Source organism: Dendrobates tinctorius, unplaced genomic scaffold (genome assembly GCF_039654945.1).
Source record: "Dendrobates tinctorius isolate UK_male_01 unplaced genomic scaffold, ASM3965494v1 ptg000134l, whole genome shotgun sequence".
Lineage (NCBI taxonomy): Eukaryota > Metazoa > Chordata > Amphibia > Anura > Dendrobatidae > Dendrobates > Dendrobates tinctorius.
In genome coordinates this window covers 2,136,953-2,156,803 of record NW_027361802.1, presented here as the reverse complement: position 1 = coordinate 2,156,803, position 19,851 = coordinate 2,136,953, and the positions used below count along the sequence as shown (strand labels likewise).

General features: G+C 42.1%; 1 protein-coding gene across 3 annotated transcripts in view; it reads left to right on the top strand.

Moving 5' to 3' along the window:
* IFT74 (intraflagellar transport 74) overlaps positions 1-18,088 on the top strand; it is a 181,917-nt gene extending 163,829 nt beyond the window's left edge. For all 3 annotated transcript variants that reach the window (XM_073543682.1, XM_073543683.1, XM_073543681.1), the window contains 3 exons: positions 13,381-13,506; positions 16,272-16,332; positions 17,799-18,088. In XM_073543682.1, the coding sequence (XP_073399783.1) occupies positions 13,381-13,506; positions 16,272-16,332; positions 17,799-17,914 (303 nt within the window). In that variant the 3' untranslated portion in view covers positions 17,915-18,088. The remainder of the gene's footprint in view (positions 1-13,380; positions 13,507-16,271; positions 16,333-17,798) is intronic.
* Positions 18,089-19,851: the final 1,763 nt, after the last annotated feature.

Here is a 19,851-nt window from a genome sequence, read left to right as displayed (position 1 = left end):
TCTACAGCATTTCCTTGATCCACCCAATCAGTGATACCATCATAGAAGGAAATTAAGTTAGTCTGACATGACTTATTAGTTACAAACCCATGCTGACTCTGTTTAATCACTTCATTCTTATCCAGGTATTGACATACATGTTGTTTAATAATTTGTTCAAAGATCTTTCCTGGTATAGAAGTCAGACTCACCGGCCTATAGTTGCCTGGGTCCACCTTCTTCCCCTTTTTGAAGATAGGAACAACATTTGCTCTTCTCCAGTCTTCTGGCACTTCTCCTGTTCTCCAAGAATTTTCAAAGATTATGGAGAGGGGTTCAAAAATTTCTTCTGCTATCTCCTTCAGTACTCTTGGGTGTAATTCATCTGGACCTGGAGACTTGAATTCATTTAGGTTAGCTAAGTGTTTCCTCACTATCTTTCTGTTTATAGATATCCTGGATTCTTCTATTCCCTTAATAGGACAGTGAATAACAGTTGATGTTACATTTCCTTTCTGAGAGAAAACAGATGCAAAATAGGAATTTAAAAGTTCAGCCTTCTCAACATCCTGTCTTACCATTTCATCATTTTCATCCTGTAAAAATCCTATAGCATCTTTGACTTTTCTTTTACTTTTGACATATCCCCAAAATCCTTTATTATTGCTTTTGACATCTCTTGCAAGCCTCAATTCATTTTCAGCTTTAGCTAATCTGATTTGTGCCCTGCAGGTTCTGCAGACAGCATTATATTCTTCTTTAGATATGCCTCCCTCTTTCCATTTTATAAACATTTTTTTCTTCCTTTTTAGCATGTGCTTAAGTTCTGTGTTCATCCATCCTGGTTTCCTTAAATGCTTCCTATTCTTCCCTCTTTTCGGAATTGTTAACAACTGTGCTTTGAGAATTTCATTTTTCAAGATTTCCCATCCTTCCTGGACATTTTTGTCTTTAAGGATATCCAGCCATTGGATCCCTCCAATTCTCTTTCTGAATCCCTTAAAATCTGCCTTTCTGAAATCTAACCTTGACGTCTGAGTCTTCACAGGTCTTCCGCCTCTACTTATCCAAAATTCTAAAATAGCATGGTCGCTACCTCCTAGGGTCCCAGCCACTTTTACCTCCTCAACCATTTCCTCCCTGTTTATAAGGATTAGATCCAAGGTAGCAGTTCCCCTTGTTTTCTCCCTTACCTTTTAGAAGATAAAGTTGTCAGCAAGAGAGGATAAGAATTTCCTTGACCTGTTAGTTTTGCCTGAGAGAGATTCCCAACAAATGTCTGGATAGTTGAAATCTCCCATGACAACTATGTCATATTTTTTGGAGAACTTGGCCATTTGATGCATAAAGAGTTCATCCATATCTTCATTTTGCACAGGCGGCCTGTAGTAAATGCTTACAATGGTGTCCTTTCCATTGTTCTGTCCTTGTATTCTTACCCAAACAGTTTCCACAGAACTCCCAGTCTCTGAAGCTTCAATCTCTGTGCAGATATACGCGTTTCTAACATACAATGCGACACCCCCTCCTCGTTTATCAAGTCTGTTTCTTGCAAATAAGTTGTATCCTTCTAGTCTTGTATTCCAATCATGTGTATTGTCCCACCAAGTTTCAGTGATTCCAATGACATCATATTTCTTTTCCTGTGTTAGTAGTTCCAATTCTCCTTGTTTGTTGCCCATGCTTTGTGCATTAGTATAGAAACATTTTAGTTTGTGATTGGTTTCTCTTTCTCCAATATTTTTATTAATTAGATTCTTTCGTCTTTGTTCTTCCTTTCCACTTCTAATAGCAGAGTTCTCAATAGCATTTGTCAGGTGTATGGCTTTTTCTGGTCTTTTGCTTCCCTTCCCATGTTTTTCTAGTTTAAAGCTCTCCTTACAAGTGTAGCAAGGCGACTTCCAAATACATGCTTTCCAGTCTTCGTAAGGTGCACCCCATCTCTAGCAAGTAGTCCATCGTATAAGTAGTTCACTCCGTGATCCAGAAATCCAAATCGTTGCTGACGGCACCATCGACGTAGCCAGTTGTTCACCTGCAGAATCTTATTCCACCTCCTTGTTCCTTGGCCATCCACTGGGAGAATGGATGCGAAGACCACCTGCGCTCCCAGTTCTTTCACTTTCTTGCCTAAGTCTTCAAAGTCTCTGCAGATGGTTTCCAGGTCGTTTCTTGCGGTGTCATTTGTCCCCACATGTAGTAGCAGGAATGGGTAGTCATCTGTAGGTCTGAAGAGTCCTGATATCCTGTCAGACACATCTTTAATTTTTGCACCTGGAAGACAGCACATTTCTCTTGAAGTTATATCCGGTCTGCAGATAGCGGCCTCTGTTCCTCTCAACAGGGAATCCCCCATGACCACCACTCTCCGTTTCTTCTTCACAACATTTTTCTTTCTCCTTCCAGGAGGACTCTGAGGGCGTACAAGGTTGCTGTTTGTTGGCAAAGTCTTATCCTGATGTATTTCTTCATTGTTGTCCTGCTTGAGAGCCTGGTACTGGTTTCTGAGCAGTATGGGTGCTGACTGCCTCCTGATCCTCCTGCTTCTCTGGGTCACATGTCTCCATTCCTCTGTTTCTTCAGGTGCACTTCGAATTTCTTCTCTTTCTGTAACATGAAGAGATAATTCTGCTCTGTCCAAGAACTCTTCACCTTCCTTAATGATCTTCAACGTAGCTAACCTCTCTTCGAGATTTTGCAACTTTTCCTCCAACAGGGACACAAGCTTGCATTTGTGGCATGTGAAGTTTGGCTTTTCCACTGGTAAATCTGTGAACATGTAGCAAGAAATGCAGCTCACCAAATGGCTCCTGGCCTCTTCCATCTTGAGATTTCTTAAAAACGATGAAAGATGAGCCGATTTCCTCTTTTCAGCTGCAACGGCCAAAACCCAGTGATCGTTGAGCTCGCGGAGACTCTTCACTTATCCCAGAAGGCACTGGGAATATGCAAATGATCTCCTCAAGACTCTTCCCCTGGTATTGCCTCTGTACAAATCCCTGGTTAGACCGCACATGGAGTACTGTGTACAGTTTTGGGCACCGGTGCTCAGGAAGGATATAATGGAACTAGAGCGGGTACAAAGGAGGGCAACAAAATTAATAAAGGTGATGGGGTAACTACAATACCCAGAGAGATTAGTAAAATTAGGATTATTTAGTCTAGAAAAAAGACGACTGAGGGGCGATCTAATAACCATGTATAAATTTATAAGGGGACAATACAAATATCTCTCCGAGGATCTGTTTATACCAAGGAAGATGACGGTCACAAGGGGGCATTCTCTGCGTCTGGAGGAGAAAAAGTTTTTCCACCAACATAGAAGAGGATTCTTACTGATAGGGCAGTTAGAATCTGAAATTCCCTGCCTGATGAGGTGGTGATGGCGAACTCGGTCGAAGGGTTCAAGAGAGGCCTGGATGTCTTCCCTGAGCATAACAATATTGTATCTTACAGTTATTGTTTGGTTCTTTAGAAGGACGTAGATCTTGGGATTTACTCTGACAGAATTTTATAGGCTGAACTGGATGGACTAATGTCTTTCTTCGGTCTTACTATGTTACTATGTACAGTGGGGAAAAAAAGTATTTAGTCAGTCAGCAATAGTGCAAGTTCCACCACTTAAAAAGATGAGAGGCGTCTGTAATTTACATCATAGGTAGACCTCAACTATGGGAGACAAACTGAGAAAAAAAAATCCAGAAAATCACATTGTCTGGTTTTTTTTCATTTTATTTGCATATTATGGTGGAAAATAAGTATTTGGTCAGAAACAAAATTTCATCTCAATACTTTGTGATATATCCTTTGTTGGCAATGACAGAGGTCAAACATTTTCTGTAAGTCTTCACAAGGTTGCCACACACTGTTGTTGGTATGTTGGCCCATTCCTCCATGCAGATCTCCTCTAGAGCAGTGATGTTTTTGGCTTTTCGCTTGGCAACACGGACTTTCAACTCCCTCCAAAGGTTTTCTATAGGGTTGAGATCTGGAGACTGGCTAGGCCACTCCAGGACCTTGAAATGCTTCTTACGAAGCCACTCCTTCGTTGCCCTGGCGGTGTGCTTTGGATCATTGTCATGTTGAAAGACCCAGCCACGTTTCATCTTCAATGCCCTTGCTGATGGAAGGAGGTTTGCACTCAAAATCTCACGATACATGGCCCCATTCATTCTTTCATGTACCCGGATCAGTCGTCCTGGCCCCTTTGCAGAGAAACAGCCCCAAAGCATGATGTTTCCACCACCATGCTTTACAGTAGGTATGGTGTTTGATGGATGCAACTCAGTATTCTTTTTCCTCCAAACACGACAAGTTGTGTTTCTACCAAACAGTTCCAGTTTGGTTTCATCAGACCATAGGACATTCTTCCAAAACTCCTCTGGATCATCCAAATGCTCTCTAGCAAACTTCAGACGGGCCCGGACATGTACAGGCTTAAGCAGTGGGACACGTCTGGCACTGCAGGATCTGAGTCCATGGTGGCGTAGTGTGTTACTTATGGTAGGCGTTATTACATTGGTCCCAGCTCTCTGCAGTTCATTCACTAGGTCCCCCCGCGTGGTTCTGGGATTTTTGCTCACCGTTCTTGTGATCATTCTGACCCCACGGGGTGGGATTTTGCGTGGAGCACCAGATCGAGGGAGATTATCAGTGGTCTTGTATGTCTTCCATTTTCTAATTATTGCTCCCACAGTTGATTTCTTCACTCCAAGCTGGTTGGCTATTGCAGATTCAGTCTTCCCAACCTGGTGCAGGGCTACAATTTTGTTTCTGGTGTCCTTTGACAGCTCTTTGGTCTTCACCATAGTGGAGTTTGGAGTCAGACTGTTTGAGGGTGTGCACAGGTGTCTTTTTATACTGATAACAAGTTTAAACAGGTGCCATTACTACAGGTAATGAGTGGAGGAAAGAAGAGACTCTAAAAGAAGAAGTTACAGGTCTGTGAGAGCCAGAAATCTTGATTGCTTGTTTCTGACCAAATACTTATTTTCCACCATAATATGCAAATAAAATGAAAAAAAAACAGACAATGTGATTCTCTGGATTTTTTTTTCTCAGTTTGTCTCCCATAGTTGAGGTCTACCTATGATGTAAATTACAGACGCCTCTCATCTTTTTAAGTGGTGGAACTTGCACTATTGCTGACTGACTAAATACTTTTTTTCCCCACTGTAAGTATGGTGCTTTTGGAGTTATTCAAAGCCTTTTGGCACCCAAACTTGGTGTGTATTATGGCATCCAAAGAGCTCAATTTTGGTCTCATCTTTCCTGACCATATTCTCCCAGTATCTCACAGGCTTGCCTAAATATTGTTGAGCAAACCTTGAATATGCTTGTACATGCTTTTTGTTCAGCAACGGAGTCTTGTGTGGTGAGCGTGCATACAGGCCATAGAGGATGAGTGCATTACTTAGCTTTATTTGAAACAATTGTATCTGCTGATTCCAGGTCTTTTTGTAGCTCTCCACAGGTGGTGCTTGGCTCTTGGACAACTCTTCTGATTATTTTTTACACTCATCTGTCTGAAATCTTGTGAAGGAGTACCTAAGTGTGGGCAGTTTATGGTGAAATGATGTTTTCTCCACTTCCAGATTATGGCCCTAACAGTGCTCATTATGACCTTCAGTAGTTTAGAAATTCTTCTGCAAACAATGCCATCAGTATGTTTTGCAACAATAAGGTTGCAAAGGTCTTGAGGCACCTTGGTAATGAGACACCTCTTTATAGGCCATCAGTTGAACCAGTTGATATTCTTCACTAAGTGGCAGGATTGCTTTCTAATTACTGATAGATTTTATCTGGTGTCTTGACTTTCTATGGCTTTTTGCGCCTCTCTTTCTTCATGTGTTCAATACTTTTTCCCTGTGTCATTTTTCATTATTACACATTATTTATAGACATCTATGATTTGATTTCTTTGCCTGTGTGTATTGGATGGGTTCTTACCGACATCTGGTGAGAATTTGGGTTGTTACCGACATCTGGTGAGAATTTCATGTCAATAGCACCTTTACAAATATCTATCTATATATCTATATCTATATATATCTATATATATATATATATATATATATATATATATATATATAATATTCATTCCAAATAAAGGCAGCACTCCATAGTAACTCTTTTCAAGTGGTAGTGAGTTTTATTCAGCCCACATATCAAGGCAATGTTTCGGTTCAACTGAGCCTTTCTCAAGCTTTATTTGGAATGAATATTGGATATTGTGGCTGGAAACGGTACTTTCTGCCAGGGGCCGGGCACCCGAAGCTAAGTACTGTGCTGCTTCCCCCTTTTTTTTATATATATATATATATATATATATATATACACAGTGCCTACAAGTAGTATTCAACCCCCTGCAGATTTAGCAGGTTTACACATTCGGAATTAACTTGGCATTGTGACATTTGGACTGTAGATCAGCTTGGAAGTGGGAAATGATGCACTGCAGCAAAAAAGAATGTTATTTCTTTGTTTAATTTTTTTTTAAATTGTGAAAAGTTTATTCAGAGGGTCATTTATTATTCAACCCCTCAAACCACCAGAATTCTGTTTGGTTCCCCTAAAGTATTAAGAAGTATTTCAGGCACAAGGAACAATGAGCTTCACATGTTTGGATTAATTATCTCTTTTTCCAGCCTTTTCTGACTATTTAAGACCCTCCCCAAACTTGTGAACAGCATTCATACATGGTCAACATGGGAAAGACAAAGGAGCATTCCAAGGCCATCAGAGACAAGATCGTGGAGGGTCACAAGGCTGGCAAGGGGTACAAAACCCTTTCCAAGGAGTTGGGCCTACCTGTCTCCACTGTTGGGAGCATCATCTGGAAGTGGAAGGCTTATGGAACTACTGTTAGCCTTCCACGGCCTGGACCGCCTTTGAAAGTTTCCTCCCGTGCCGAGGCCAGGCTTGTCCGAAGAGTCAAGGCTAACCCAAGGACAACAAGGAAGGAGCTCCGGGAAGATCTCATGGCAGTGGGGACATTGATTTCAGTCAATACCAAAAGTAACGTACTCCACCGCAATGGTCTCCGTTCCAGACGAGCCCGTAAGGTACCTTTACTTTCAAAGCGTCATGTCAAGGCTCGTCTACAGTTTGCTCATGATCACTTGGAGGACTCTGAGACAGACTGGTTCAAGGTTCTCTGGTCTGATGAGACCAAGATCGAGATCTTTGGTGCCAACCACACACGTGACGTTTGGAGACTGGATGGCACTGCATACGACCCCAAGAATACCATCCCTACAGTCAAGCATGGTGGTGGCAGCATCATGCTGTGGGGCTGTTTCTCAGCCAAGGGGCCTGGCCATCTGGTCCGCATCCATGGGAAGATGGATAGCACGGCCTACCTGGAGATTTTGGCCAAGAACCTCCGCTCCTCCATCAAGGATCTTAAGATGGGTCGTCATTTCATCTTCCAACAAGACAACGACCCAAAGCACACAGCCAAGAAAACCAAGGCCTGGTTCAAGAGGCAAAAAATCAAGGTGTTGGAGTGGCCTAGTCAGTCTCCTGACCTTAACCCAATTGAAAACTTGTAGAAGGAGCTCAAGATTAACCCCTTCACCCCCAAGGGTGGTTTGCACGTTCATGACCGAGCCAATTTTTACAATTCTGACCACTGTACCTTTATGAGGTCATAACTCTGGTACGCTTCCATTGATCCCGGTGATTCTGACATTGTTTTCTCGTGACATATTGTACTTCATGTTAGTGGTAAAATTTCATTCAAATAACTTGCGTTTATTTGTGAAAAAAATGGAAATTTGGCAAAAATTTTGAAAATTTCGCAATTTTCCAACTTTGAATTTTTATGCCCTTAAATCACAGAGATACGGCACACAAAAAACTTGATAAGTAACATTTCCCACATGTTTACTTTACATCAGCACAATTTTGGAACCAAAATTTTTTTTTGTTATGAAGTTATAAAGGTTAAAATTTGACCAGCGATTTCTCATTTTTACAACACCATTTTATTTTTAGGACCACATCACATTTGAAGCCACTTTGAGGGGTCTATATGATAGAAAATACCCAAAATTGACACCATTCTAAAAACTGAACCCCTTAAGGTGCTCAAAACCACATTCAAGAAGTTTATTAACCCATTAGGTGCGTCACAGGAATTTTTTTGAATATTTAAAAAGAAATGAACATCTAACTTTTTTTCACAAAAAAAATACTTCAGGTTCAATTTTTTTTATTTTACCAAGGGTAACAGGAGAAATTGGACTGCAAAAGTTATTGTGCAATTTGTCCTGAGTACGCTGATACCTGATTTGTGGGGGGGAACGACTGTTTCGGCGCATGGCAGAGCTCAGAATGGAAGGAGCGCCGTTTGACTTTTTCAATGCAAAATTGGCTGGAATTCAGATCGGACGCCATGTCACGTTTGGAGAGTCCCTGATGTACCTAAACAGTGGAAACCCCCTACAAGTGACCCCATTTTGGAAACTAGACCCACCAAGGAACTTATCTAGATATGTGGTGAGAACTTTGAACCCAACTTTACAGAAGTTTATAACGTACAGCGGTACAATTAAAAAATCATATTTTTTCCACAAAAATGATCTTTTAACCCCAATTTTTATTTTCCCAAGGGTAACAGGACCCTAAAAGTTATTGTGCAATTTGTCCTGAGTACGCTGATACCCCACATGTGGGGGTAAACCACTATTTGGGCGCATGGCAGAGCTCGGAAGGGAAGCAGTGCCATTTGACGTTTTTGGCTGGAATTGAGATCGGACACCATGTCGCGTTTGGAAAACCCCTGATGTACCAAAACAGTGGAAACCCCCCACAAATGACACCATTTTGGAAACTAGACCCCCTAAGGAACTTATCTAGATGTGTGGTGAGAACTTTGAACCCCCATGGGCTTCACAGAAGTTTATAACATAAAGCCATACAATTAAAAAATCATATTTTTTCCACAAAAATGATCTTTTCACCCTCAATTCTTATTTTTCCAAGGGTAACAGGACCCTAAAATTTATTGTGCAATTTGTCCTGAGTACGCTGATACCCCACATGTGGGGGTAAACCACTATTTGGGCGCATGGCAGAGCTCGGAAGGGAAGCAGCGCCATTTGACGTTTTTGGCTGGAATTGAGATCGGACACCATGTCGCGTTTGGAAAACCCCTGATGTACCAAAACAGTGGAAATCCCCCACAAATGACACCATTTTGGAAACTAGACCCCCTAAGGAACTTATCTAGATGTGTGGTGAGAACTTTGAACCCCCATGGGCTTCATAGAAGTTTATAACATAAAGCCATACAATTAAAAAATCATATTTTTTCCACAAAAATGATCTTTTCACCCTCAATTCTTATTTTTCCAAGGGTAAGGACCGTAAAAGTTATTGTGCAATTTGTTCTGAGTACGCTGATACCCCACATGTGGGGGTAAACCACTATTTGGGCGCATGGCAGAGCTCGGAAGGGAAGCAGCGCCATTTGACGTTTTTGGCTGGAATTGAGATCGGACACCATGTCGCGTTTGGAAAACTCCTGATGTACCAAAACAGTGGAAACCCCCCACAAATGACACCATTTTGGAAACTAGACCCCCTAAGGAACTTATCTAGATGTGTGGTGAGCACCTTGACCCCCCCAGTGCTTCACAGTAGTTTATAATGCCCGGGCATGAAAATAAATAATTCGTATTTTTTCCACAAACATGATCTTTTAGTCACCATTTTTTTATTTTCCCAAGGGTACCAGGAGAAATTGGACCCCAAAAGTTGTTGTCCAATTTGTCCTGAGTATGCTGATACCCCATATGTGGGAGAAAACTACTGTATGGGCACACGTCGGGGCTCGGAAGGGAAGTAGTGACGTTTTGGAATGCAGACTTTGATGGAATGGTCTGCGGGTGTCATGTTGCCTTTGGAGAGCCCCTAATGTACCTAAACAGTGGAAACCCCCCACAAATGACCCCATTTTGAAAACTAGACCCACTAGGGAACTTATCTAGATGTGAGGTGAGCACTTTGAACCCCCAAGGGCTTCACTGAAGATTATAATGCCAGGGCATGAAAATAAAAAAATCGTATTTTTTCCAGAAACATGATCAAATAGTCCCCAATTTTTTCATTTTCCCAAGGGTAACAGGAGAAATTGGACCCCCAAAAGTTGTTGTCCAACTTGGCCTGAGTACGCTGACACCCCATATGTGGGAGAAAACTACTGTATGGACACACGTCGGGGCTCGGGAGGGAAGCAGTGACGTTTTGGAATGCAGACTTTGATGGAATGGTCTGCGGGTGTCATGTGCGTTTGGAGAGCCCCTGATGTACCTAAACTATTGAAACTCCCCACAAGTGACCCCATTTTGGACACTAGACCCCCCACGGAACTTATCTAGATGTGTGTTGAGCACTTTGAACCCCCAAGTGCTTCACAGAAGTTTATAACACTCGGACGTGAAAATAAAAAAATCATTTTTTTCCACAAAAATTATATTTTTGCCCCCAATTTTTTATTTTCCTAAGGGTAACAGGAGAAATTGGACCCCAAAAATTGTTTTGCAATTTGTCCTGAGTAGGCCGATACCCTACATGTGGGGGTAAAACACTGTTTGGGCGCATGGCAGAGCTTGGAAGGGAAGGAGCACCATTTGACTTTTTCAACTCAGAATTGGCTGGAATTGAGATCAGACACCATGTTGCATTTGGAGAGCCCCTGATGTGCCCAAACAGTGGAAACCCCCAATTATAACTCCAACCCTAACCCCAACACACCCCTAACCCTAATCTGAGCCCTAACCCTAACCCTAACCCTAGCCCTAACCCTAAGGCTGTGTGCACACGCTGCGGATTTTGCTGCGGTTCCGCAGCGGTTTTGGCTGCTGCGGACCCGCAGCAGTTTCTGCTGCGGTGTACAGTACCATGATTCCCTATGGGAATCAAAAACCGCAGTGCAGACGGTGCGGAATTTTCCGCGCGGATTATCTGCGGTTTTCAATCCGCAGAAAGAATTGACATGTCAATTCTTTCTGCGGATTCTCCTGCGGTTTGCCATCTCCTCTATTGAGGAGATGCAAAACCGCAGGACAAAACCGCAGAGCAATCCGCAGGTAAAACCGCAGGTCTTTTGACCTGCGGTTTCACCTGCGGATTTTACAAAATCCTCGCGGATTAATCCGCACCTAATCCGCAGCGTGTGCACACAGCCTTACCCTAACGGGAAAATGGAGATAAATTCTTTTTTTTTAGTTTTATTATTTTTCCCTAACTAAGGGGGTGATAACGGGGGGTTTGACTTACTATTTATGGCGGTTTTTATGTTTGGCGGCTGTCACACGCTAAAAGACGCTTTTTATTGTAAAATAGTTTTTGCATCACCACATTTTGAGAGCTATAATTTTTCCGTATTTTGACCCACTGAGTCATGTGAGGTCTTATTTTTTGCGGGACAAGTTGACGTTTTTATTGGTACCATTTTCGGGCACGTGACATTTTTTGATCGCTTTTTATTCCTATTTTTGGGACGCAGAATGAACAAAAACCAGCGTTTCATGAATTTCTTTTGGGGGGGTGCGTTTACACCGTTCCGCGTGCGGTAAAATTGATAAAGCGGTTTTATTCTTCGGGTCAGTACGGTTACAGCGATACCTCATTTAGGTCGTTTTTTTATGTTTTTGTCGGTTTTATGCAATGAAAACTATTTTATATAAAAAATAATTATTTTTGCATCGCTTTAGTCTGTGAGCTATAACTTTTTTATTTTTTCGCTGATGATGCTGTGTGGCGGCTCGTTTTTTGCGGGACAAGATGACGTTTTCAGCGGTACCATGGATATTTATATGCGTCTTTTTGATCGCGCGTTATTACACTTTTTGTTTGGCGGTATGATAATAAATCATTATTTTTTGCTTTGTTTTTTATTTTTATTTTTTAAGGGGTTCGCTAAAAGAGTTAACTAATGGGACAGTTTTATAGGGCGGGTCATTACGGACGCGGCGATACCTAATATGTGTACTTTTATTGTTTTTTTTTTTTATTATTTCCAAAAAATGGATTTATTGAGGGAATATTTTTTTTTTTTTTCTAATTTATTTGGCGATTTTTTTAAATTTATTTTTACAATTTTTTTTAATTTTTTTTTACTTTATTACATAGTCCCAGGTGGGACATCACTGTCCTGTGACAGATCGCTGATCTGTCACATCACAGATCACTGTGACAAATCAGCAATCTGTCACAGGCATTGAAGAAGACTTCCTCTTGCCTGCGCTTTGCAGGCACTGAGGAAGTCAGCTTCCTCAGGTCCCCGAAGGCCCCCGTCGCCATCTTGGATTCGGGGGCCTGGAGGATAGGAGCCCCCCCGCAGCAGCGCTGCACATTGCGCTGCCGTGGGGGGCTCAGGGAAGCACGGAGGGAGCCCCCTCCCTGCCGATGCTTCCCTTTAACTCCCGGTACACCGCGATCATGTTTGATCGCGGTGTGCAAGGGGTTAACGTGTCGGGGGCGGTCCGTGACCGCCCCTGACACATAGTGCCGGGTGTCAGCTGTGACAATCAGCTGACACCCGGCCGCGATCAGCGGCGCTCACCACGTGGGCGCCACTGATCGCGGTAGACGTACTATCCCGTCCACGGTCATACGGGTACCGTGGACGGGATAGTACGTCGGATGTCAGGAAGGGGTTAAAGTCCACATGAGACACCCAAAGAACCTAGATAACTTGGAGAAGATCTGCATGGAGGAGTGGGCCAAGATAACTCCAGAGACCTGTGCCGGCCTGATCAGGTCTTATAAAAGACGATTATTAGCTGTAATTGCAAACAAGGGTTATTCCACAAAATATTAAACCTAGGGGTTGAATAATAATTGACCCACACTTTTATGTTTAAAATTTATTAAAATTTAACTGAGCAACATAACTTTTTGGTTTGTAAGATTTATGCATCTGTTAATAAATCCTGCTCTTGTGTGAAGTTTGAAGGCTCTAACTTATTTGCATCTTATCAAACCTGCTAAATCTGCAGGGGGTTGAATACTACTTGTAGGCACTGTGTATATATATATATATATATATATATATATATATATATATATATATATACCACATTTAGAAAATTGGTGACGAGTTCAATACTTATCTCACCCGCTGTATATATGTACATATATGCTCGGCAGCTCTGGCCACTATTATATGGTCACCTCAGATATGAAACCATAAGTGACCTGCCAGCGTCCCTAAAAAAACAAATCAATGTGACATTGTGCACCTAATATCTAAACAGTCAGCTACAATAGATGTCAGGTTTAGTAGTAAACTTGTAAAACTAATGGATTTGCTAGATTTTGTGCTGACCTCTTATTTATCAGTTTATAATAATATAATTTAATCTCCAAATTGTTTTTTTATTTCATCAGAAACTTCAGGAGGATAAAATCATTTTAACCAAATGTAGAGACACTTTTAAGAAGACGATGGCACAGTTTAATTCTGAGAATGAAAAGCTGAAATCCCAACTGCAGGATAATGAGACTCACGCTCAGGTATCTGATTGCATGATATATCTCTTCAGGTCCTTTTCCTATTTCACTCTGTTGGCGGAATGTTTTCAGAGATTTGTGGGTTGTTGTAGTAAATGCAGTTATATAATTTTATGGCTCACGTAGACAAGCCGATAATCGTTCACAGATGATCAGTTTATGTAAACGTGCCAGAAATCACCCAACAAACGAGCGCAACCCTCATTCCTTGGGTGAATTGGATCAGTCAGGTCGGCATTACAATCATCGTTCTTGGCAGCACATTGCTCAATGTAAACAGGAGATGTGCTGCCGATAATGATGATATTCTATTCGCATTGCATTAGCGATCGATCGTTCCGTGCGCATGGAAGATAGAATTCTGCTCAGCCTGGGTAAAAGGCACATTAAATGACCGTCTGTCGGCTTGTATATAGCTAATCGATAGTCGCATAAGAGCTACGGCTCTCCAGTCTGAATGGGTACTTAGAGCCATGTGATAAAATGTTATATTTGCCTGATTTCTTATCAAGCTTGGAGACAGTTAACTCCCTAACTAATTAAATAAGAGGCTACTCTGGTTTTTATAGAAACGGATAATTCATGGTTAATTTCAGCAGATAGCTGTGGTTTTACTCAGGTCAGCTCAACATAATATGTTCTCCATAGTATATATAATTTATATAAATATGGCAAATAATTAACATTTCTACAAATATTCTGAATTTATAAAATAGTAAACTTAACCCCACTTATACTTAGTTTTCAACAAAAACTGTTCACAAGCTAAAGGATGTGGTAACTAATAGCTCTAAGAAGCAGGATCCATATGGATAAACCACTGTGCCTACATAAACCCTAATGGACCACTAGGATCCGTGTGGACGAACCACTGTGCCAGCATAAACACTGGTGGGCCAGTAGGATCCGCCTGGATGAACCACTGTGCCTGCATAAACCCTAATGTTGCCAGTAGGATCTGTGTGGATGAACCACTGTGCCAGCATAAACACTGATAGGCCAGTAGGAGCCATGTGGACTAACCACTGTGCCTACATAAACACTGATGGGCCAGTAGGATCCGTCTAGATCAACCACTGTGCCTACATAAACACTGATTGGCCAGTAGGATCCGTCTGGATGAACCACTGTGCCTACATAAACACTGATGGGTCAGTAGGATCCGTCTGGATGAACCACTGTGCCTACATAAACACTGATGTGCCAGTAGGACCCGTCTGGATGAACCACTGTGCCTACGTAAACACTGATGGGCCAGTAGGATCCGTCTGGATGAACCACTGTGCCTACATAAACACTGATGTGCCAGTAGGATCCGTCTGGATGAACCACTTTGCCAGCATAAACACTGATGGGCCAGTAGGATCCGTCTGGATGAACCACTGTGCCTACATAAACACTGATGGGCCAGTAGGATCCGTCTGGATGAACCACTGTGCCAGCATAAACACTGATGGGCCAGTAGGATCCGTCTGGATGAACCACTGTGCCTACATAAACACTGATTTGCCAGTAGGATCCATCTGGATGAACCACTGTGCCTACATAAACATTGATGGGCCAGTAGGATCCGTCTGGATGAACCACTGTGCCAGCATAAACACTGATGGGCCAGTAGGATCCGTCTGGATGAACCACTGTGCCTACATAAACACTGATAGGCCAGTAGGATCTGTGTGGATAAACCACTGTGCCAGCATAAACACTGATGGGCAAGTAGGATGCGTCTGGATAAACCACTGTGCCTGCATAAACATTGATGGGCCAGTAGGATTCGTCTGGATGAACCACTGTGCCTACATAAACACTGATAGGCCAGTAGGATCTGTGTGGATGAACCACTGTGCCAGCATAAACACTGATGGGCCAGTAGGATGCGTCTGGATAAACCACTGTGCCTGCATAAACATTGATGGGCCAGTAGGATTCGTCTGGATGAACCACTGTGCCTACATAAACACTGATGTGCCAGTAGGATCCGTCTGGATGAACCACTGTGCCAGCATAAACACTGATGGGCCAGTAGGATCCGTCTGGATGAACCACTGTGCCTACATAAACACTGATAGGCCAGTAGGATCTGTGTGGATAAACCACTGTGCCAGCATAAACACTGATGGGCCAGTAGGATCCGTCTGGATGAACCACTGTGCCTACATAAACACTGATGTGCCAGTAGGATCCGTCTGGATGAACCACTGTGCCTACGTAAACACTGATGGGCCAGTAGGATCCGTCTGGATGAACCACTGTGCCTACATAAACACTGATGTGCCAGTAGGATCCGTCTGGATGAACCACTGTGCCAGCATAAACACTGATGGGCCAGTAGGATCCGTCTGGATGAACCACTGTGCCTACATAAACACTGATGGGCCAGTAGGATCCGTCTGGATGAACCACTGTGCCAGCATAAACACTGATGGGCCAGTAGGATCCGTCTGGATGAACCACTGTGCCAGCATAAACACTGATGGGCCAGTAGGATCCGTCTGGATGAACCACTGTGCCTGCATAAACATTGATGGGCCCTCTGCTGAGCATTGAGGGTCCTGGAGGTCTGACTCCACCAAACAACCTATGATCGCTTATCCATAGATTAAATATTAACTATCTAAATGGTGACGCAGAACCCCTGTAAAATCATAGATTGTCATACTATTATTTTCTGACACAGGAAAATTACCACTCGCATGCTAGTTTACGTTGGTCCCAATAACTCCAGAGTTTTTACATTTTTATATATATATATATATATATATTCACAGCTCACAAACTTGGAAAGAAAATGGCAACAGCACGAGCAGAACAACTTTGTGATGAAAGAATGTATCCTTTGTGTTTTAGAAATTTTACCCCGAAGATAGAAAATAAAACAACTGAACAATAGATTATAGTTACTCTCCAACCTGGATGCATTTGGTAGTGGAAAAAAGCCTCTTTATATTTTTCTCCTGCTGTCCTTTGCCAAGACACAATCATTCTTACACTTTTTCCTTTTTCTCTTTTCTCAGATCAGTGCTTACTAAATCTTTTTTGTGTAGGTGATACAATGCAGGAATTCCCAGCAAGATCTTCTCATATAGAGAAGTGAAATTATTCAAAGAGAATTTGTAACCAGGTTTTTGCTATGAAATCTGAGAGCATCACAAAGTAAAGGCAGATAGATACCCTGATACCAGCTATGTGTCACTTGTCTGTTTAGTATAGTTTTAATAAATCAGTGTTTTATCAGCCGGAGATTAGAACTACAGGACTATTTGTCTCGTGCTATTTAGTCCTCCTGCTCTCTGTAATTCTGCCCCCACCACTGATTAGCAGCTTTCTGGCAATGTACAGTGTACACAAAAAGCAGCCAATCAGGGGTGTGGGAGGGGTTATGTAGGGCCCAGCATTCAGAGTACTGATAGATATAAAAGAGAGAAAACAGGGATTTTATCAAAACTGCACCAAGCAGCCCAGTAAGAGATACATTCCTGGAATCAGAGTCTCTGCCCCTACATTATGCTGCTCTCCAATAACATAGCAAAATCTTGGTGACAGATTCCCTTTAAGGCTCCCATATGCATTAGAAAAGTCAACCAAAGCCACCAACCATCTGAAGGATATAGAGACCTCCCGACTCTCTTCCAACAAAGAAGGATCAGACTATTAAAGTTTCAACAGCCAATCCTTTTGTTTTCTGGGGCGATAACCCACTGCCAGAGGAGTTTTGGAGCTGTTTTCTCCTCTGTCCCCATTGAACACACATGAACACTTGACCAAACGCTTCTTTGTATGGAGGAGTCTGGAGAGAGAGTTTACTGCCGGTCAAACTTCTAGCCATCAGAGTTGAGCAAAAAGATTTGCATGACCCTAGTCCAACAGCCACTTTGGTAGTCTCTGACTGCCTTCCTGACCATAGCCCCACAATCTTCTACCTGCTGGCTTCCCTGGCACTTCTGATTAGTAGGCTTGGCGTGACATCATACATAGGATCACTCCACAACAATGATGCTGGGCCTACTAATTAGAAGAGGGATCTGGTCTGGTGGCGACGGACTACCAAAATGGATTTTGATCAACTGTAGCTGACAGTTGTCTCGTGTTGGGCCAGCTTTATATCATGAATATATAAAATATCATGTTTAGGGTATACATTGTATGATCCAAAGTGTATATTTATGCCTTAGAGGTTATATTCTGGAACTGTGTTGGAAAGAATAGTAATATAATAAATAGAATATAAAAGAATAAAGCTACATTGTACGTCATACTTTTTGCATCATAAGTATTACCTTGACCTCTGTATGCAGTCATCGCTTCAAAGAGCCAAGAGAGTGACTATAAGCAAGTGATGAAGACTGTAACCAGACAGATAGCAGATTACAACAAAACTCTCATAGATGCTCTGCAGAACTCCCGAAACTGAACCCTTTCATTTTTCCTTCCTGCTTTCCAGCAATGTTCGCATATTAGCAGTATAATCACTATCTTTTTCTTAAAAATTATTTAGTATAATTGTAGGTCAAGGACCAAAAATGTACTGTATATAAGCTCATAGTCCTCTCAATGTATGCTAAAGAATAAATAAGTTATTTGATTATTTGGTTGACAGTGTGGGATTACAGTACATTTTATAGAAAGATCTATTGTGTAGCATTCTGCATGCATGCAATATGTTTTCAGGTTTTCTTCTGTCGTCAATATTTGGTGGTAAACTGCACACTAGGTTACATTGTACATGGCATTGTAATATAGTCACAGTGGCTGCCTGATCTGCTAATGTTAAGTGCCACTGTTAATGTGTCACAACTCCTTCTCTGTCCCCAACTCTCGGGGTGCCCTTGCTCACCCTGCTCGCCAGATTACTTCTGATGGTGAAGACGCCGGGGCCACGTACCTTGCCTTAGCTTCTGAATCCGCCCTCAGTCTTTACCCTTCCCTCACCTAGGAAAGAGGGGAGTAGTAGTGTACTGTAATACACCAACCGACATCATACAAATAAACTCACACAGACAACAGAGGAATGCATTGGGGAGTAAAGGATGGGGTTAAACCAAAGTAGAAGAAGAAAGGGAATTATCACTCAAAACCTAGTAACAGTCACAGATAAATCCACCAACCACCTACTCCAATAACCACCAACAACAACATCCAGCCATGCTCCATAAGCCTTTCTGACGATGAGTGCTAGCCAGCGCCCAGTTTATTTGTGAGATGGGACTGACTAACAGTGTACAGCTGGAAGCCTTAATGCAGGAAAGCTTCCAGGAGCTCTCCACTGAGCAGATTATCCTGCACTGTTAAAATTAATTTACACTGCTTAATATGAAGGTGAAATGCTACACTGCGGTCTTCTGGCTCCTCTCTGTCGTGGTAAACCTATGACATAAAGTTTTTAGGCTATTGTGTTGTGTGCTTTTTATTGTATAAAATCTCCATTAACTACCTATAAATTTAAATGGCCACTGTCATTTTAACAAGCTTTGCATAAATCAATAGTACCAGCAAATATTAGAAACTGTAATATATCTGATCAGAGAGAGAAGTCTGCTCCTTTTTTCACTTATACCCACTTCTTCCCCTCAATTCTGCCTCTTGAACTTATCATTCACTCTGAGAAACTGCTAAAATCCATCTTGATTAAAGAAAGACAAACTGCTAGCTCACTGAATTATCAGGTTACGGATTTCTGAAAAGGGAAGGGGTCCAAGTAGGGAGAGACAGACACACATATTGTGCTGCAGCTTCTTGCTAGTGATTTCTCTCATTTTAGGGTGCTGGATTCACAGCTAATAATGCTCTGGGTTTCCAACCGTCCGTAAATTTATAGAGTCCACAAAAAGCAATCACCGATTTATGGACAGTACACTTTTTTCTGTTGTCCGCAGTATTTGGTAGAAAAAAGCACCGTCCGTGATTTGTTTTTGCATATGCTCAGAGCCATTGCTAGTTGCCAGCAGTGAATTAGGAGGAGCGCTTATTTTGACAATCAGAGGTACGCATGAGCTTCTGTACAGCACTTACTGCTCTGCTCCATCCTTCAAATTCAGAGACATTATATTTCTCTGACTCCAGCCACTACACTATACGAATTCCGCTACCATACTGGAATCGCCCCTCTCTAACCATATGACTCATGGGCAAGGTACTGGGGACCTGAGTATATAGTGTGGCCTATACATACAGGCACAGCTCCACACTATACAGTGGGGTACATAAGTAGGTATATTGTTAGTATAGATGGTGAAGGTGTTGCAGTTTTCTTCCAACTTCTACTGAACCTTTTTAGTATTCTCTGTCTTCCAATTAATAAAATACCATAATGGAACAGACGCTGTATACCAACTTATGCGCTCCCCTGTA